This window comes from Parasteatoda tepidariorum, chromosome 8 (genome assembly GCF_982258835.1).
Source record: "Parasteatoda tepidariorum strain Cologne lab strain chromosome 8, Ptep-v5.0, whole genome shotgun sequence".
In the NCBI taxonomy this organism is placed as follows: Eukaryota; Metazoa; Arthropoda; class Arachnida; order Araneae; family Theridiidae; genus Parasteatoda; species Parasteatoda tepidariorum.
In genome coordinates, this window is record NC_141762.1 from 35,986,165 (window position 1) to 36,008,918 (window position 22,754).

The window sequence follows — 22,754 nt, forward strand, 5'->3', positions numbered from 1 at the left end:
CCCTTCTAGGAAGGCTATCCACTAGGTGTTGGTACACGGCAGCAAGTATTGCCCGCCATTCCTCCTGTAACATGGCGAAGAGTTGAGTGGTGGTTTTGGGGCGTTTTGGTCTGGCCCTCAACCGGCACTCTAACTCATCCCAGAGATGCTCAATTGGATTGATGTCGGGACTTTGGGATGGCCAGTCAAGCTCTTGCACCCCCATTTTATCAAACCAGTCCGTGATGGCATGTGCTTTATGAATGGCAGCGTTATCGTGTTGAAACACAAACGGGCCATTACCGAACTGTTGTCACAGGGTGGGAAGCGCCGAATTGTCCAGGATGTCTCTATACCCTTCTGCGTTCAGGGTTCCACGCACTAACACCAAGGGTCCAAGGCCAAACCATGAGAAACAGGACCACACCATAATTCCTCCACCGCCAAACTTCACAGTGTCCGGCCATTAATGGCTAGATAGTGTATATATAGAAAAAGAGAGATAAAATTTAATGTTAGCTACCCATGCAGATGTTTCAATATTACAGTAACATTCCAATTTCTTAAAACTAGCAGCAGTCTAAGTCTTTTTAACAAATATGTAGTTATCTAGGGTTAAATGTCTCAAAATGTGTAATAAATTAATAAGAATTAAACTTGTCAGGAAATGGATTCATGAATATAATTTTTTTTAAATACTAACTGATAATAGTATGGAAAGATGAATATCTTTGTACTTACCAAAATCATGTGGATTAAAACAGTTTGCTCTGTTTGGTAAATAAAGAACCAGAGAGGGATTTGTATGTGAATATTTTATTTTATTAAGATGAAAGGTGTTAAAATGGCACACAGATTTAAGACTCCATGTAATAATGTACAGATATTCTAGATCTTGACTACAATGGAGGGAAAAGGATTTTTCTAACAGTGTTTTCTTAAAGATACACATTCAATAAGCTATAACCTATATACAAAGCTTGAAAACTTTACAATTTCAAAACACATAAGTATAGATATATACACACTAATTACACTGTTGGGGCGCAGGTTGCACCAAGCAACTCATTTTCTCTATACATATTGCAAACAAAGTCACTAAAACAGTCACCATAATCCACAATGAATACACATATAACTTAACTATGAGTTGCACATTATGCAACCATGTTGATCACTAAAAATGTCAAAGTCCACCATTAGGAAAGTCAGTCAGAATATATAACTTAAATCCCACATAATTTTTTGATCTAAAAGAAATTGACTGACCCTGTGCAATAAAATAAAAGTAAAATGTCTTTATATCTAGTCAGATCTAACAAGTAAAAGCATGGATATTACATCAGCATAAAATCTATCTGGTTAGATCAGGTTACGTAACATCATTAAACTCTCCATTAATATTTATACAATAGAATATGAACAAGTCACTAACGTCAACATATGCAGAAACAATGGCATATAGAATGGTCAATTTCTCCTATATGATATGTGTTACTCATAACTAATGCAAAAATTGTAACAAATAGCCAGCTTTGAGAAAAGAGAATTCAAGCATTATTTAAACAAAATGAAATGGATTTGCTAAAAAGAATATGAATTAACTATTAAGTCTAATAGAATTTCTTTGCGATTTAATTATGATCAACACATGAAATTATTTGAATAAATCAATGATCTGTAAGATTTAAATGATATTCAAATAATGCAACTTTCAATAAATAAAATAGTTAGGGTGGGGTAGAGAAAAGTATAATTAAACAGGCAAGATTAAAAATTATTGATAACATTACATTATATATGCCACTGCACAAAATCCATAATCTTAAAAGATACAACTCTATATAGAACTCCCAAGCACAGGAGTGGGTCTTTCCAAGGAACCAATATTTAAATTATATACAAGAAATCTAGCAAGCACTTTGTTCTATGTTCAGTATTCACAAATATATAATATGCTAGCCCATTGTGAACTTAGAAGCATATTCCTAGAGCTATTTTTTTTGGAATGATTTTTCTTATTCATAAATTAAAGATCATTATTATTCCAAGTCACAAATGGGCTGGGGCATCATCATGTAGCTAAATTAATAATAAAATGAGAACTTTTCAGAGTTATTAGTGTAAAGATGAAAAAGGAATAAAATTATATGCAAAACATACATGAGCATAAAAAAAGGTAAAACATTTACGACCTAACTTTTGAAATTTACTTATCGACTGAAAGACAATTATAAAAGATCTCATTTCTTTAAAAACCAAGAGAATTTTTGTTTTCCACAAAAAATGGCATTTTAAAGTAACATAAAGCAAAATAGTTGCTACTTAAGAGGAGTGCAGGGACATTGGACTAGTTTTGTACCCATAACCACAAGTTTTCTAAGCAGCTTCCTAGCTGTGTGAGAGCGCTAAAAAGAAAATTCTGAGAATAAGGACATTCAGAGTTTTCAAGTCTGCACTCAACTATTGTGGTTGTGTTACACTTTGGGGGGAAAAGTAGAATAAAGGATTTGATTAATATAACCTATAGTATTGTGCAAGTTGAACTGCAACAACCTCCGCTCCTTTCTTTACTTTTATGCCGTTGATCTGAAAAAGAGAAAACTGTTATAAATCTAGAAAATAATATTTTGGTCAAATATTGTGATTTTTAAATTTTTGCACCAGTAATAAATAAATTATTACTCACTAGCAAAAAAAAAAAAAAAAAAAAAAAAAAAAAAAAAAAAAAATAGTAATTGTAAAAATGTGCGCTGATATTCTAAAATTCTTTTGACTTTTCAATGAAGTTACTCCATGATGCTGTCTATATTGCAAAAAGCTTCTGGCTTCATAAAACTCTGTTGATAAGCACATCTTAATTTTCAAAATAAAAACGCTCCCCTTGAATGGTAAACTTACAGGACTCAACATTCTAATCAAATATGAAAAAACTACATAAATGGGACAAATGTTCCAACTAATTAATCAATTATGCAAAAATTTGGATCTTTTACATTTTTCACTTGTTAGACCATAGCCTGTCTGAAGCGTATAAGTTTTGATTACAAAGTTAAAGATTTGGTATTTTACGTACAGTAAAAATATCCATAATCATCTTCGAGGTAAACAAAGATCTGAACATATGTTATTAAAAAATAGCATTTAATTTATAAAAGAATATTCCAGATAAAATAAATGCAATTGATATATATTAAAACGAAGAAAGCAGACGATAATTTGAACTTCCTCTTTTATGAACAAAGACATGTTTTTCATTTTCTTCCCAATTGAGGTGAAGAGTCAAAAGTGCAGACATTCAGATAAAAATATTAAAAAACAAGCTTCTAAGTTAGAGGGGAAAATCAATCCTACTTAAATTAAGATGATTCTTTTTAACGAAAACATTTTATTTATTTTTCTCACTGAAGTTTATTTTCTTTAACTGTTCCTGTCATTTAAACAATTCCTTCAGTGTGCTTATTACAGCAGTAAAACTTTTTTGCTATCCTTAATGCAGCAAGAGAATGTCAGAAAAAAAAACTATTAAAAAAAGAAGACAGATTTGTTTATTTTGATTGTTTAAAGCATCAGAAAAATAGAATTTTCTAGTAACGAACATCCAGATACAGGACTTCAATTGTTACATAAATTAAATATGTCTTAATTTTAAGATTAAAAAAAAAAGTTGGCATGAAAAATTATTACTTTTAAAAATCATGTTGAAAGCTAAAGAAGTGTTTAGAACTCATGTCACAATATAAGATTTATAAATTAATATACTACAGATTGAATGCATACTATAGGGTTTTGCCATTTCCCCACTATACATTACGGCAACTTTTGGGATTTTTACTGAAGACTTTTTTAGAAGCTTCAAAATGTATTAATATTTGATTTTCCGTTTAATTAATGAGATTTTTATTAGCATTATTGCGATATAAAAAAATTTCCAGACTTATTCCAACTATAACACCTTAATTTTGCTCCGAATTATCAAAAAATGAAACATTTTTCAATTCCAAAAATTTTGCAAGCAAAATTGAACAAAAAAATCAATGTGTGCCATTTTTGATGAAATTTGGGATTTTTGGAGAGCGAGATACTTTACTGAAGTAAACTATAAACCCTTTTTTCAAGAAATAATAAAACAATTAATCAAAAATATCATCTGTCTGACAAGTTCAAAAGGAACCTCCTTGTTAGAACAACTCAAAAATTTGAGAAAGACAAATTATTTCTAGTCTCAAAATGAACCAGACATATATTGGTGTCTGAGTTGAGGCTCGCCACTTTCTATGACTGTCTCCTGAAACAATTAATCAAATATATCATCTGTCTGACAAGTTCAAAAGGAACCTCCTTGTTAGAACAACTCAAAAGTTTGAGAAAGACAAATTATTTCTAGTCTCAAAATGAACCAGACATATATTGGTGTCTGAGTTGAGGCTCACCACTTTCTATGACTGTCTCCTGAAATGCACCATTTTCATAACCTTTCAAGTCCTACCTGTAGTCTATAATCTGGGATGGACGGGTCACGAATAGTGACCTCCTCATATTGTATTGAGCATTTACGAAGTGTTCTTTTGTGGACTGCTGTTGGAAAGAGGGATGCATAGGCTTTTGCTACAGCTGTTTCTTTTGTTCTCTCTCTAGGTTTGTTCGGTATTAATATATTTTTGTTGCTGCAGTTGTCTTTTAATCTTGCATTTGAAAAATAAATAACTATTTTTATATAATGTAATATATTTGGAAACATGACCTCACCTTGAGAATTAGGTTCAGGCAGATTTTCTCTTGGAATAAGATGCATCACGGTAGTTCTCCCAAGAGGTAATTGCAGAGCTGAAATAAGTTTTAATTCAGTTAATGGTTATTTTTAAAGTAACTTACTAATTAGTAACATTGGAAATACAAATAACAGTTTTTAGAAACAATATTATTTACATATTAAAAGAATAATATAACAGTGGTGTTATGCGTATTTTTATACACTTCAGAATGTAGCTGGTTATTGCTTAAACGCTAGCTTACAAGCTTTGATTTCAGAGCAATTATAAATTTCAAATAATATTGCATTTCTGTTTTTTATACCTATACATTATACAGTCAATAATATAATTGCATATAATTCTTTAATTTTACTATTTTTGAAATAGCAGGTTACAAACAGAAAAGTTTATAATTTTTTTATTTTCACTATGCAAAATTTGTATTTAATAAAAAATATCATTTGAAAAAATATTAGTTGGTATGCATATTAATTTCAGAACACAAATATTTTCATTTATTATTTATTTTTGTCGGGGGAGACACTATCTTCATTATTTTAAATTTGTGCAAACCTAACTCAGTGAAACAGAAACTATAAAAGTAAAAATTAGGTAATCTGAAATTAAAAAACAATCTGCAGACGCTATTATAATCTATAGCACCTGCTGCTATTATGGAGAGTTTCTGCTGCAGCTATAAAAAAAATGATTCAGCACAACTGGAAATGTTGATAACATTTAACGGAAGCAACCATAAAAATTTATAACTACATTTCCTGGTAAAAAAAATTGGAGATAAAAAGTTATGAAGCAGTCGAAAGAATGATCTGAAGCAAAAAGTGTGTTTTCTTAAGAGTTTAAACTATCAGGACAAAAAATTAATTTTTTAAAATTTAAAGATAATTCAATTTTTTTTACAAGTACATGATACGAAAAACATTGCAAAGAATTAAAGAACAATTCAGACTGAATCTCACGACTTTTTTTAAAATTGATTAAAACAGGACATTAGAACAGGGAGACAATGATAAAGGAAAATATATATATATATATTAGTTAAATAAAAGAGGGAACCTTACCGCCTAGTGTGACATTTCCATGCAAAAATCTACCTTGATAAATCAGTCTGAGAATTTCAGCTTTTGAGACAGCTTCGGCCGACCATTCTGGAAATACTTACACATTAAAAATTTCATAAATTAGGAGAAAAAATAATTTGGAAGTAATATTAAAAAAAACAAAAACATTTCAATCAGGAATATCTTATAATTAACTGAAATTAAAGGCAAAAAATTAAAGTAAAAAAATTATCACAATTTTATTGATATGCACATTACAGTAAGGAAATTTAACATACCTATGGGCCAGTTATCAAAGACATGCTGAGCAATGTCAGCTGCAGAATCACTGGGGCTGAACAAAAACTCTTTTGTTTTTCCACTCACGAGAATTAAACGCAAATTAATCTGGAAAAATATTAAAAATATTGCATTTCAAGGTGTATAAAAAATACAATGATACAAATTTAACAGAGTAAATATTTTAATTAATTAAAGATTTATATAGTAAAACATAGCAAAATAATTTCTTCTCCCAAAACTCCATTTTTAAGGAATGTTTGAGCAATATAAATTACATCCTTTGATAAAAGGAATTTGGGATATCTTTTTATTCCCACACAACTCAGTCCCCCTCTAAAATTCTTAAAGACAACTCACTCCATTAGCACAAAAACACATAATTAAAGATTCATAAACTCAATGAAAATAGGTGATTATTCCTAGTACTCACATTTCATGACTTTTAACTTGCACTAAAAAATTTATTAAAAACTCTAAAGAATTTAAGTTTCAAAATAGTTTAAATTACATAATTCAAAAAATATCAGTTCCTTATAATTCTAAATCAGCACTTTCTACAACAAAGAAACTGATTATAAAGCTGACTTAAATTTACAGCCATTACTGTTGTTAATTAAAACAGTATTATTTAAAATTAAGAATTATTTTACATTGATATAATTGTGATAGTTTTAATGAATTACTTAGTTAAGTTATGTGTTTCATATAGCTTTATTAGGAATTCAATCCAGAAAATTTGGTAGCTCACTGTATCATAAAGGAGCAGAAAAATAACAAAGAAACAATTCAACAATTTAGGTAAAGTGAACAAAAAAGAATAATAAACATTTGAATCAATAAAGATTTCAACAATATAAAATTTTAAACATTAACATGAAAAAGGTAAAGTTAGTGACAATTCATCAATTTAGTTAGTTAAGTAATTATAGTTATCTTAAAGTTATCTTTTAAGTAAAACTTATTTGTCATTACTATTTGTTATTTCAGAAAATAGGAAAATAGCTACCAAGAATGTGTAAAGTAACAGAAATGAAATTAAAACAGAAGATAGGGAAAAAAGCATACTATTTAATCATAATAAAAAGATACATGAGTAGGATTTGCCAAAATCGGTCCCACCAGAGTTTTTTTTCACTCTTGACAAAAAACTTTTTTGTAAACACAATTTATTGCACAGATACATAAATTTTATTTTTAAGATAAAATAGTTGCAAATTACATTCTTATTTTAACGAAAGCTTAAAATTTTTTGTTGCTAAATTAACTTGATATAATAAAGTGAAGTGCATTGCAGATTATTTTGAAACACTAAAATGCCCTTAATTAGGACAGAAATATAAGATTTCTTGTGAAGAGCAACACAAAGCTCATGAAACCTGTAAAATATTTTTGAATTTAAGAGTGAAGAACATGATTTTTATTAATCATATTATCATTACAAGGCCTTGAAGTTGGAAAACATCTTGTTAGATCAACTTTTTTAAGACGTCTAGTCTAGACATAGTTAAAATCAATTTGATTTATGTATGAAAAATTATCAGCTTTAATGAAATAAGACATTTAATAAAGATCAAAAAAGCTATGCAAACTCTATGGCATAGAGGGAAAAAAATTATTCCCCTAATAAAAATTGATTTAGACAAGAGATATTTTTTCATGAGTTGAAAAGCTAAATGAAGAAATCAAGATACATATTTTAATACAACATTTAATACCATTTTAATTTCATTCATACATTTTTGTAATAATTTCTTAAAGCATAAAAAAGGTTAGCATACTAAAAATTCATAAATATAGGTAGATGTTGCATTAAATGGTATGAAATAGGCCAATATGTTTCTTTATTAAAATAAAAAATAACAATTAAATGTATTGCAATTAAACTAACTTAACTTTACTGTAAGATGTAGGGCTTCTTTTCTTGGAAACTTATGAAAAAGTAGTCAAGTTATATACAAAATACACTTATGTACCAAGTTTAGATAATTTAAGTCAATAAGAAATCAGATTTTTTTTTTAAAGTATGATTTCACTGATATTGATAGTTTTAGCTAGAGAAATAATGAGAGAATGCATGTACATCATTATTTGACGTTAAAAAGAGAGAAAGGGGGAGGCTAAATGTGAATGAAAGTTATTTTAATTAATTACACTCTTCCATTAGTTGTAAAATAATTTGCTGTTAAATACACGCATTTCAATGCCCCTATTTCGTTTAATGTTTATTTAAATACAAGTACTTTTAAAGCTTGTTTTATATGTAATTTGTGTTTAGAATTTTTTTTTAATTTGCCAAGAGTATTTTAGCTCCCCCATCTAAATTCATTCTTCATATGAAATCTAAATGATAAATTGGGTCTTTGCCTTAAAAATTTCATGAGGGCGTTAAGTTTGAACTTAAGAAATATAACTTTAACTATTTAGTAAGAAATTCTCAGTTATAATATTATTTTTAATTTTAAATAAAATACATTTTATAGCTTTAAATAACAAAAAAAAAAAAAAAAAATATTTAAATTTAAAAAAAAAAGAAGAAAAAAAAAATGCTTTCAAAATCTGCTTATTGTTTTTAAAAAATATTTTTTATAAAATATTATGCAAAAAAAAAAAAAAAAAAAAAAAAAAAAAAAAAAAACACGTTTTTTATGAAGGAGAGCAATCATGTATATAAAAGCCTGTAAAAATTCTGTATATAAGCATACTTTAAAATGGTTATCACCGTTAATGTGGTTCATTTACAGTAAAAATATCACAATGTTAGATAACATTTTCAGATTTTAAGTGATGTTTTAATAATTTCATTACGGAAGAAAAAGAAAAAAAAAATGCTGTAAAGAGTATTCAGCAGGGGTGATTGTGAGCCCAAGTCAAAATTCCGGAGTTTCTTTAGTTGGAAAAAAAAAGTTTAAATTGAAAAACATTTAAACAAGGTTTTTTCCCCCCTTTTTCTCAATGTTTCTTAGTTTACTTAAAATATATTTAAAATTTCACACATACCTATACCATTTACATATACCTATGATGACCTGGAGAAGTAATTAAAATTTAAAAATGTCTTTCTAGAGTTTATGATTATAACAACTATTTACTGATAAAAAATGAATATTAATCATGAATATAAGCTTATAAAGTATCTCTCTGGCTCTCCCTTACAAACAAATAAAATAAAATAAACTGTGTTTTTAAGTTCCACCTTTGAAAATTTGATTTCCGGAAACTTCAGTGATCAATGATTTTTTGAAACGGCTGAACCTTCGATCTCCGGAAACTTTCGGATCACTGTTAGCAAAAACTCCGGAAATCCGGATTTTTTCCGGAGCACAATCAGCCCTGATTCAGCGAAGGCCCAATTATTTAAATCTTCAATAATAAATTAGAATATTTTACATTTTCTTAAAAAAATTTTTTAAATTTATAATGCTTCGTCAAACTGCTGCCGGCAGAACACTCCCCCCTTCAATATCTAAGAAAAAGATCAACAATTTGCAAAAGAACAACAGCACACCATAAATATTCTTCTTTCACACAAAATGAAATCGTATTGAATGATTAGACGCATGGTGAATCGCAGAAGTTTGATAAAATAGAATATACAAATTTATTAACAATGAAGCAGTAATTATCTTATTTAGATCTCAGAAATAGAATATTAAGCTCAGTAAAGCATAAGAAAAGAAGAGTGGACTTCCTGTTACTACCGGTTTACACCTTGTTGACAGCCATTATGGCTGTAAATATCAATCCGGAAGAAGGAGACAGACTCATTTCGCCTACCTGCAATAGGTCACGGCCGATTCCAAAACAAGTCGGCAGATGATTTTCTTTGAGTTCGATAACAAAATGAAAAACAACTGTCTGCCAAAGTGATTCCGAAACTGTGATGTAACAATCACGGCAATCGTCTAACTTAGTCAGAGAGGATCCGCAATGATTTGCAATCACGTGAATTTAATTTTTTTTTTAAAATTAGAAACATATTTAAAATGAAATCGAGCAGTTCTTTATTATAATTATTATTACTTATGAGTAATGCACATAAAAATCGCACATCGTAAGTGACAAATCACGCGAAAAAAACGAATTACAGAGCAGCAAACAGGAACGCAACTAACTTGTATTTTTGGGAAGGAGGAAAAAGTCTTAATTAAATTAGTATTTAACTGTTTAGCTTTTCATTTCTAGTACTTGAACGAATTACAGTTTTAAATTTGTAAAAAGAATATTCACCTTGATCAGGGAAAAAAAAAGCATTTTGTGTTAAATGGCAATATATTGGCAAAAAGGGAAAAAGAAACCTACTTAATTTACTTATTAAAGTTTGCTGAGGTTTAAGATTTCCTTTAACTTTTTTTTCCTTTGCTGATATCAGAAAAGATATCCAGCTTCTTTTTACCATAGGCGCATAAAACAATTGTCTAAATTTGAAACGTAACAAAAAAGTAATAATGCACTATTAGTCTTTTTAACAAAGAAAATTCAAAATTTTACATTGATTTGTTGATTCATAACTCAATTAAAAAAATTTTAATTACAGAATTCCTTCGTAAATTCAGTTATACCACCCATCTTCATAGTACTTTGCGAACACGAGAAACTGATGGGCTGCAGTTAATACAGTACTGTTTCAAAATAGGACTTAAATAATGAACAAAACTGAAAGACACACCTACACAATTAATAAAGTTAAATTAACTCAATTTCTCGTAGTTATATGCTATTAGATTAAGTAAATGTTTTTAGAAGTTTATCCCATTAAATATTAATTGTAGTACATTGTACCTACATTAGTATAATTGGTACCCATTAAAACTGCACCAATTACCACAATACCAGTAGTGTCTATTACAAAAATTAATTAAGCATCATTACATTATATGTATAAATAAAAATTGCATATTAATATGTCCAAATAAAAACAAAGATACATCGAATTTAGTTTTAAAATAATCGTCCTTAAAACAAGGAGGTCAATGATGTTTTTGAATGGCTCAGTAATTTGAGATAAGATACACTCCTTCATTTTATTTAGAGCATGAATGCCAACTATAACCAAAGATGATCATGTCATGGGCAAAATTAAAACTTTTTTTCTAATTTGATTAAATCATTACGCAAAAACTCCTACTGCATTGATAATACATATGGTACTGACATTCAATTAACTACTACTTTAAAGTGATAGAACTCGAAAGAGACTGATAGCTTAATATTTATGTTCCATTTTTAGAATATTGTAGAAATTTATCTTGTTTATTATTTTCTAAATAATATGATTGACAATTCTGATAATTTAAATATGATACACTTTTATGTAAATACGGGACGAAAAATTATAAGCAAGATTATTTGTAAATAAAATTATGTAATTTTTGTTTTGTTTTTAAAAATATTTTTATATGTTGCAATTACCGTTCTTTCCTTTTCATTGTACACCATTGAAATTGGATATATAGTAATTTGAAAATACGAAAGAGCCGCGATGTGTTTTTGGTTTCTAATCTTACAAAACAAAATAATTGATTTTATAAAGTAAATCTTCTTGCTTGGAAAAAAAAAAAAAAAAAAAAAAACTACTACTTGCAAAATTTTCATTTTCTTTTAATTGCAGAGTAACGTTGTCCAAATTTCGCTTAGCGATTAAGTGATTTAAAAAAAATAAATAAATAATAAAAAATAAATAAATAAAATCATGCACCATTTCAGAAACATTTGTAATTAGTATACAGCATCAGACACGGAGCTCTAGTAGAAACAAAGAGTAATCCAGCTAGCCAGAAAGTTCAATTGACGATAAATTCTATCTGGAAACTATTCAAACAGGTATAGTCATCAGATAAGAACTCCAGTTAAAATTTTATCAATTTATCTGATTAAAATTTTATTGATGATAATATTTATTTAATTTGGGCATATGACGAGGAATTCTGTTTGTCGTTGTTTTAAATCGAACGAATTTTTCGTTAAAAGTTTCTCAGTTAAAATTTGAGTTATCTAGCTAGTTTCTAATTGGAATTTAATCAAAACCAAATTTTGCCTAGGGATAAATGTTTTTTCCTCCAAAAAAGAATTCACCATATAAAAATAATATAAACTGAAAAAAAAATTACTAAAAGAAATGGTTTTAAGAATGCCTATTTAAATTATTTTCCAACTGTCTAAATGTTTAGCGAAGTCATCAGTGATGAAATAACTAAAATCATTATTTAATTGCTGTTAAGAAGTCATTTCTAAATCAGGGATGTAACGAATAGTAATTTAGCCGAATACCGAATATTCGGCCAAAAAAAATCGACCGAATCTTCAGCAGCCGAATAAAAACATTTTTTTTTTAAAAAAATCATAAATATTTATTCCATACATAAGTTTAGTCATCAATGAAAAATAATCATAACTTACAACAGAAATGTTTAAGACAATAAAAATAATAAGATATTAAGAAAATAATAAAAAAATTTAGATAAATAAAAAGCTAACAGCTATTATAAAAAACCAGGGTTGGCAGGTTTTTGACAAGTGACAGTTTTTGACGGTTTAAACCATGGTTTAAACCGTCACGTCAAAAACCTCACTGTCAAAAATGTCGAAAATGTCAAAAACCTATATTCATATGTGAAATTTAATTAATACATAAAATTTATATATTTTTTATAAAGGATAGTGTTTCTAAATATGTTCTAGAAAAAATAAATTTAAAATTTTGAAGAAACACTTATATTTTGAATAGTAACCAAAATCTTGTACTTTTGAAAGCTCACATCTTTTGTAATATTATGTATTCATTTTCATGTGTTATTGAAAATCTGCAGTGATATTATTAAGAAATTTATTTATAACCAAATTTAGTGTATAGTATAGATTATACTAAGAATTAGACTTTTTTAAAGATAAACATTAGCAGTTTTGTACATTAGACATCTTTTAAAGAAAAATCTTTTTAATATTCTTTTAAATCTTCTTAATAATCTTTTTAACATAAGACAATACAAATTTAAGTGCTTTCTGTTAAATAGAGTAGTTAGTGTCAATTTACAGTATATTCAGCCTATTCATTTACTATGCTGAAAATTTAGTTTATCCAAATACTTGTGAATTTCATTTTGCTGAATACATACTATATAGTTTTGTTGAATATCTAAATATTCAGCTGTTGAATAATTACTTCTTGCTTTCAAGATATGCATTATTTGTATTCTTAATACAAGTGGAGAAAAAAAAATTAAGAGATAAAAATTGTTTTAAAATGATAAGTGTAATAATTATAAATAAATATAATAAACAATATGAATTATATTTATCATTATTCACAAATATAACTACTTTTAAATTCAAATTAACATACTGGATAATAAAGATATTCGGTATAACATTAAAAAAAAATTTTTATACACTTGTATCAAGTTTGTATTTATACAACATAACTTGTAAGTTCCTTATAAATATTAGTTATATGTTCCTTATATGTCAAAAATGCATAGTAATAAACTTTTAATTTTCTTAAGTATCAAAAAAAAAAATTTTTTTTTCGAAATATAAATATTTAAACAATTTTTGTGCAAAATTTTTCTGCACATGCATTTGAATATAAATTTCTGAGATCTTAAATCTGTTATTTTACCTTAATTTTAATTAAAAAATATTTTAAAACCTGCTGATTACCTATAGTATAATTAAATTTCAATATGATGCATGGCAACTGTTGGTAATTTTGAAGTTTATATATTTTCTTGGCAAACTTCAGTTTTTGACATTTTTGACGGGTTTTTGACAGTTTAAACCAGTATTATACCCTTGTCATGTCAAAAACCACTTTTTGACGTCAAAAACCCAACCCTGTAAAAAACGAAAAAAAAACTAAAGTTATAAATTCAATAAAAAAGAAATAGAAAATAAAATTGTCCTTTAATTCTTAAAAGAAAATTTTAAAGCTAAAAATATTTTCCGGAAAAAAATTATTCATAACACATTGAAAGAGATAATGTTTATCAGTAACGTTTTTAAAAATGCATCGCTATCATAAAAACGCCTATTAAAGGTTAGATTAATAATAAAGATGATAAATAAAAGCAAAATAGAAAAAATTAAAATTAATCTTAATTTTTGAAAATTATTTAAAGCTAAACAATTCAAGTTTTCCAATTATCGTATTTATAAGAAAAAGTGAACAAATAGAAACTCTCTTAAATGTCGTGTCATATTACAAATGTCTATAAAAACAATATTTTTGTAAAAGAAAAAATTGATAAAAACCGAAACAAAAATCGTTCTTAATTTTTTTACGAAAGATATAAGGTCAAAAATCTCAATTTAACTTTCTCTCATAGTCGTATATTTAGAAAAAAGTGACTATAAAAGAATAACGTTTATTAGATAGGCTCTTTAAAAAATGCTATCATAATAAAAAAAGTTAACAAAAAAAAATCAAAGGAGAAACAGATAATTGTTTTTTTTTCCTTTCTTTTTCTGAAATATAATTTTAACGTTGAGAATCAGTTTTCTATGTTACTACTTATCTGGCTCACTTTACGGAAAAAAATGACAATAAAAGAATAAAGTGTATTGGAAACGCTTCGTTAAAATTCTTAGCTATAGTTAAAACAGAAAAACAAGCAAAATAGAAACAAATAAAGTTCTCAATTTTTAAAACAAAGTGCTGAAAAAACCCCAAATTGACTGACTTGAACATATATATAAAAAAACAACAACTTAGCACCACAAAATTCATGGTTCAGAGTAAAGAAATTTAGTTTCAAAGCTTCAAATTTCGCTTTTCCATTTGTCTTTCAGAAAATTAATGAAAGTTTTAGAACTTAACAAATATGTGTTAAAACGATTTCTAATAAAGTATAGTAAAAAATGTGATGTAAAAAATAAACTTTCTTGAAAAATACTTTTCCGAATATATGGCCAAAGATTAATCATTACATCTCTAATTGAAATTATATTTAATTTGCATAATATTTTTAAATTAAAGGAAATTTCAAGAAATAGTGTAAAATTATACATATTTATGGAACTGCACATATTAGGGATTTATAGCAGATAGTTGTTCCTTTCAATAAATAAATTCTTTGCATGTTTTATACGTACCAAAATTAAACGTTATCTTCATTATACTTTTTGCTTGAAAAAAAGTCATTTTGGGGTTTTGTACGTCCTAAACTAGTTTTGGACAGGACACATGGGTTTTACTGTCCTAAACTGACTAAAACTGTCTTAAAGTGCCCAAAAACATTGAACATTGGTAAAAGATAAAAATTTTATAAGTGTAACCATTTTACACATAATAATTACATATATTAAAAAATATTTGATATTTTTATACAATTTGCTTTAACTTATTAAAGGGAAATAATATAATAGAATAGGAAAATATTTATAACCTTTGAAGCTCCACAATTCATTGAACAACAAAAGTGAATACCTTAATCTTTAAATATGAATAAATATCCTTTTAATATTGCTAAATTATATTTTTGCATAAGGATAAATAATACAATATTAAAAATAATAAAACTTTCTTACTAAAACAAAAGCTTGTCTTCAGTATGCTTCGTGTTCAAAAATTAACCTTTTATTTTCCACAATATTTTTTTAAAATTTTGACATAATTTGAGTAACAGGGTTTTGTACAGGACGGTATAAGCCGTGGATTTCTGCACTCCATTCTAAACCTTGCCAAATTTGAAAGAGAACTTTTTTTTTCAAAACATCCCCAAAGTATAATGGATTTATATCGATCGATCTATAATCTATATGCATATAAAAATTACCTTCATTATCTCTGAAGTAAATTAAGTATTTATTCATCACCTATACTCGATAACGACAACTGGAGGAAGAGATATAATTTTGAAATATATAGGATCTTTGATGGCGATGATATCATTAAATCTATTAAATTAAGTAGAATGAGATGGGGCGGGCATGTAGTGAGAATGAGCCCAGAATGAACAGCATTGAGAGTCTCTAATGCAACCCCCTCCAATAAAAGGCCAAAAGGAAGGCCCAAAAAGAGATGGAAGGACTGCGTAGATGAGGATTTTGCCATCCTAAAAGTAAAGAACTGGAAAACAATTGCTGGGAGAAGGGCAAAATGGGAAAAGCTTCTGAGGAAGGCCCAGACTCACAAAGGGCTGTCGTGCCAATGCTGATAAGACACTTGGGTTGCAAAAAACCCGGAGTTTTGTAGAAAAACCCAAGCATTGAGCATTGAAACAGCATTGAGAGTCTCTAATGCAACCCCCTCCAATAAAAGGCCAAGAGGAAGGCCCAAAAAGAGATGGAAGGACTGTGTAGATGAGGATTTTGCCATCCTAAAAGTAAAGAACTGGAAAACAATTGCTGGGAGAAGGGCAGAATGGGAAAAGCTTCTGAGGAAGGCCCAGGCTCACAAAGGGCTGTCATGCCAATGCTGATAAGACACTCGGGTTGTAAAAAACCCGGGGTTTAGTAGAAAAACCCAACCCGGGTGGGTTTTATTGGGCTTTTCATGTTTTTATGGGGGGTTTTCAAAAGAGAGGGCAGGGATAAGTACCTTATTTTAAAAAAGCTTATTTTAATATTAATAATTAAGATTTATTTTATAAATTGACTTCATATAGATAATTATTACAAATAAATTGATGTGAAAGTCTAAAAAAAGTTTCTTCTGACATCACGATACAAAATGTTATATGTACTCACATATATCACACATTTGAAACTTATTTTAACACAGGATTACTTTTTATTTATATTTTAATCTTAAAAAAATATTTGAGGAAAATTTTTTATTTGCATAAAAAGAGAATCAATGACACTGAATAATCAATGGCCATACAGTCAAATCTAGCCAGCAAGGTGACTCTCCAGTGTCCAACACAATTAGTTTCTTCACTATAGGTTAATTTTTCTTAGGCTAGACTACATATATATTTCAATAGAATAGCTCTTTAATATAACAGAGGATAAAAAAAGAAATCAATCTCAGAAAAACCCACTTTAGGGTGTGTTTTATTGGGTTTTTCAGAGTGGGTTTTTTGCAACCCTTAGACACATAAAATCAAATTTTAAATATCTTTAAACCAAAATTTGTAGAAATGCTGGTTAGAATTTCTTTTTTTTTTCAAGTCTATTTTTTTTTTCCATGTTTGGTGACTATCACTTTTTTTATTGCAATGAACCATTTGTTTGAAGGTTTTTAGATTGATATGTAAAAATTTAACATAATTTAATAAATAGAATAATACATTTTACAGCAATAACACAGATTTTTCCAGAATCAATTAGGATAATTTAAACCTAATTATTGTCTTGGTTAAACCTAATTATATTTTTGGTCATCTGCAGCAGGTGCCAGTTTTAGACTTTTAAAGTTAACCATGGTTTCATCCGTCCTGACAAATAACCCTTTTTTACAAGAGTCTAAAACCCAAAATTTTAGTGTAAGGATAATTATTAGCTATTAAAAAAACAGAGTATTTATAAATAGCTATACATATAAAATTATAAGTGATCAAACAATCATGTTCATGAATTATTTGGATATTAAATTTTCTTTGTTTTGACAATTACTGTCAATTAAAAAATTATTAACTCAATTAAACATTTATATTCTTTATAAATTATAATCAGTTTTTATGCTATATAAGTGTTTACCAACTGGCGGCCTGCAGGCCACCCACAGAGCATGTTGCCCATGAACTGAAATATATGAGTTGTCATTTTTTACGGACAATTTTCATATGGGTTTAAAATACTTTTCTTTCATTTTTAAAAAAACCTAATTTCTTCGTTTCTGTGAAATTTAACATATCAACGGTGCAAAAAAATAAATAAATAAATAAATAAAATTTCTTTATCAGGTTTTGAATCCAAAAAAATATTTATTAGTATTATTTGCAATTCAATACTTTTGTTTTATATAACTTGTTAAGAATCTGTCAGTAATATTTAATGTTCCTTCTAGCATTAAAGAGTAATTAGCATTAAGAGTATTATATAAATTTTTGATAAAGTTGCGGCCCGCCATTTGACTAGTGTCTTAATTGCGGTCCCCGGCCTCATTTATGTTGGAAACCCCGGCTCTATAATAATATATGAGCTAAATTTATCAATTATAGCTTTTTCTGAAATAAATAACTTTCTCCAGCAACATAATTTTATGTCAGATATTAAAATTATTAATATTAAAATTAATGGTCTTAGGCTACTGCTAAGAAAATAAATTTTTTGCGGGGTGGGGGGGGGGGCTTAAATGCTTTTTCTTCTTTCTTTTTTTGCTGTTTAAGTGAGCAAGCAATATTGCAAGAAATAGAAATAAATATTAATTATTTTTATTTATTTCTGGTATCATAATAGGAAAGTGAAAACGAACATAACATCATTTCAGTTAATTTTTTACTTACAATCTTAAACCAGAACATTAATAAAGCAAACATGTGTAGGCAACCACCGACTAAGTAATCTTTACAAATAGAAGAAAAATTCGTTTGTATTTAGAAATTTTGTTGCATGCTTTGTAAGCAAAAGTGTGTACAATGGAGAAGGGCTTTTAATAGTCAATCACTGTTGCACTTTATGCCATGGAAACCCATTGTTACATACCCCTGTGGCAGAATTTTTTCGGGCTTTTTTCGACAAACTTCTCAGGCACTAATATTTTGCTTTGAGATACATTTAAATATAACAATTACTTATTTAAAGTAACAGAAACGTTGTGTTTACAGAAGTATAGGATAAAAATGTATAAATTTTTTTAAATTCTAATATTATAGGTGGTATTCTTGCATATTGTAGGTGAAAAAATGCAATTTCGAATTTTGTAAATCATTACACAAATTAAAATTCGGAAATAAATTAAATAATTTTTACTTTTCCAAATGAAAAGTCTTTTCGTTATAGTAGATTTTGGATGTTCCAACAAAATTTTTTTTAAATTATATACTTTTAACATTCTGCAAATTTGAGCTTTTTGATTATTCGAGATTTTTGTGTCTTACATTTGCAGCTATAATTAAGTTCTGGTATGTTATGGTGTAATAATTTATAAATATTATTTTAATTTAAATTTAATGATTCGCTCTTACTGAAAATCTAATAATTTTATTAATTTTCTAGGTGTCGAATTGTGAAAAAATCTGCTTTATCTTGCTTTGAAAAATTTTTGTTTTAGCATTAAAATTTAGAAGATAACTTGCATCATATCAATTGTCAAATGGTTTACCCTCTCGAACACATACATCCAATAATTCTTTCTTAATATTAGCTAAAATATAAAAATATGTTCCAATCAGTTATAAATACCAAATTACTACCTGTCAATAAATAAACACGTGTTAATTGTTCCTAACACATCCCAGTGAAAATAGGTTTTACCCTCGTAAAAATTCAACTCCAATTTTAAAATCAATTTAAAAGCAAAACATGAAATATTAAAAGTTAAAAACTTAAAAATCTTCCTGTAAATGAAAAAATATATAGTTAAAATGTTAAATGAAGATCAAGAGAAGATCGGTTTACGTCTATTCTTCATTAAGATAGTGATTGACAGAGTAAAATAAAATAATTAACTATCTTCGCTCACAATTCAAACGCATGTGCGAATCAGGGTTGGATTTTTGAAAGGATGAGTTAAAAACCCATCCAAGAGTATCAAAAACAGTCAAACTTTTTTCTGTAATTGGAGACATTTTATTAGAAGGCAAGCAACTGTTTTACTTATACACAATAATTCCATTATATTTACTACTATAATTATGATTCATATCATGAAAAAAAAAATCTGATCAAAATTATTGAAACTATTAACTGCTTTTTCAAAAAACATGGTATACTATTTATACTTTAAGATCCTTGACATATTATATAACTAGTCAATTAATATTACAGAAAAGTTGTTACTTGATATCAATCTATATATTGATTTAGGCCATAATTTAGGCAGATTTTTCGGCTTAAGAAAAGTTGAAGAGGTTAACAATAATTGTTTGATATTTAGTTGCGTAATAATTTCTGATTCTCAATACTTCTTGTTTGAATTGTATGTACAGTGCTGGAAAAAAAAAAAAGGAGCATTCTGAATAACTTTTTAACTCATGATTGAATTTTTATGTATTAGGACTCCATGTTCGGCGAACTCAAACATGCTAATTAGTTTCTGTTGTGCTGACAAAATTTGAAAGTGACGAAACCAGATATATATGATGGATGATTCCTTGTGAGCACCAAAGTATGGGAGGGAACTAAAACCTGGCAAATATGGCCCATATCGTTTGATACAAAGAAAGTTTGGACCCACCTCACACTCCTGATCGATATATTTTTGCACACAATTATGATATTTTTGTATCCAAAGACAATACCAAACAAAAAACAATTTGTGTTAATTATTTTATATTTCATTTAATAATAGTCTGCTAAATTTTTAATTGTGAGGTATACAAACTTCTATAACATTTTTAAGAATGTAATTTTATATGGCAACAATTTATTTCTAGTAATGTTACTACATTATTTCTTGAATTAAGTTTCTGCTTCATTTATGAAAAAAATTGAATTAAGCTTTTTGCATAAATTTAATTTGAATTTCCATTTGCCATTAAAAAAGAGTGAACTTAATGATTGTTAAATACATTATCATTAAAAATAATTTCCTTAAATAATTAAAAAGTGTAAAAAGAATGTGTATTATTATTTTTCATATTTGGCTAAAACTGCAAGACTATTTTAAAGAAATATTAAGAAGTAATAAGAATCACAATAAGACATCACAAGTTATGCACACTTATCTGGTTCTCCTTTAAGACCCTTCAGTAGGAGAAAAAAAAGTGTTTGTTAAAATTTTTATTTGGCAGTTAATGGAAAATTAGATGCATATTATAGTAAAAAAAACTTTGATAATACTCAAATATCTAGTAACTTTGTCATTGGAAATAAAATATTAAACAAATCATCAAGTAACTTTATTATTAAATAAATTAAGATTTTTAAAAATTAATACATGGTAACAAAGTTTATTTAAACATACTTTATCCATCAGAACTAAAGTTATTGACAGGAGGAAAAATTAATAAAAGATGTTTAATAGTTAACCACGGACATTTAGAAATTGGTAGTCAGTATAATAACCAAGACCTTATTGTTAATAGTAAAATATTTTAATATGCAATAGCTTACTTTTCAAAACCTCAGTTGCAATGACAACTGGAAAAGTGAAGTGCCTAACCATCATGTGATTTAAATCGGATTTAATTGGATACCTGTAAGTGATATTACATGTGTGTGACAAACCTAATTAACTTCTGAATTGATTGATAAGTGCCACAATCTATCTGATGTCACCACTTGCAGGTACCCAATAGGGATAACTCATACACCTCTAATAAACTTTGTCACATGCTGATAAGTCAATGCATTACATGAGATGGCATTTCAAAACCTTACCTCAAGAATTAATTTAAAATTTTTTTTGCATTATTCTTTTTTATACTGTAATCACTTTCATAACATAAATTATTTCATCGATATTATACTCAAATACATTTAGCAAAAAACATGGAAGTTCACACAAAGAAAACAAATTAGATTATTTTTATTAGGCAGTTTAAGGAAAACTAAGTGCTTTTTACAGTAGGAAAACCTTTGATAACCTTCTAAATATCGAGTCTTTAAAAAAGTTATTAGATTTTTAAAATAGAAATGAGCATTTTATAAAAGTATTTTAAATGCAAAGTACTAGTATACAGTTCATTCTCCATTTGTTATTTCCAATTAGCACATGCATTTTGATAATTGAGTAACAGCAAATATTTTTAATTTCAATGTTTTGTGGACAGAGCTTCTGTACTATGTGAGAAATAACTACATGAAGTTTTAGCAATTGGAACACTTTTCAAATTATTACACTAAATTTTTGTAACTATATTTTAATAACTATACTCATAATATTGTAAATATCTGAAGGAGTCAAAAGATTTAACTCATTCTTTTAAAAAAGAAACACAAGAGTTTCATTTTCTGACTATGCAATTTATAAAATATGGGTTAAGTAAAGAAACACTTACTTTATCAGATGGTATTCTTGAACCCATTTTGGATTTCTATCAGTGAGGAATATTCCCAATACTCGTAAAAACTTGAGTCTTTTTTGCACTTATAAAACGCAAAAAGGATTAATTTGCTTTACTCATCAACTGGATTAGAGACTTCTCATTTTTAAACACGTAAATAGTTACTATTTATTTTTCAATGAACACAAATTTTATCTCTTTGTGTCAGGATAATGGTTGAAACAAGTTAAAACTTGTAGTCATTTATTTTTTACTCGATGTATTTAACTTGTAAACAGAGAACCATATAAACTTGACCTTCAGTGGTCTTTTGTTAATTTAATTATAATGAAATGATGTAACAAAATGTTACATGTGGGCGTTTAAAGAATTTGGTATAAAGCAAGTTTTCGAATTTTTCATCGATTTCAGTTCTGTTATTTAGCATTTCTGGCGAGCACAAACAATAACCACGATTACAAATAGCCTCTAAAATGGCGATTTACCCATTTCGAGTTGCATTATGGGAGGTTTTTGTTCTCAGGTTTGTACGGTTTCAATTCCCAACCTGAGGATAAAAAAATGAATAAATAATTTTTAAAATTCTCTGTACTTATATATCATACATACTC

At 27.5% G+C, this 22,754-nt stretch overlaps 1 protein-coding gene across 1 annotated transcript; it reads right to left on the reverse strand.

Annotated features, from left to right (window-relative positions):
• Positions 1-779: 779 nt before the first annotated feature.
• Positions 780-22,687, reverse strand: LOC107442526 (ubiquitin-like protein 3). The gene is made up of 5 exons (XM_087150123.1): positions 22,138-22,687; positions 6,091-6,199; positions 5,813-5,899; positions 4,729-4,806; positions 780-2,568 (listed from the first exon to the last, which is right to left on the reverse strand). Exons 1-5 carry the CDS (start codon positions 22,162-22,164, stop codon positions 2,504-2,506), a joined length of 366 nt encoding a protein of 121 aa, XP_087006249.1. The 5' UTR covers positions 22,165-22,687; the 3' UTR covers positions 780-2,503.
• Positions 22,688-22,754: the final 67 nt, after the last annotated feature.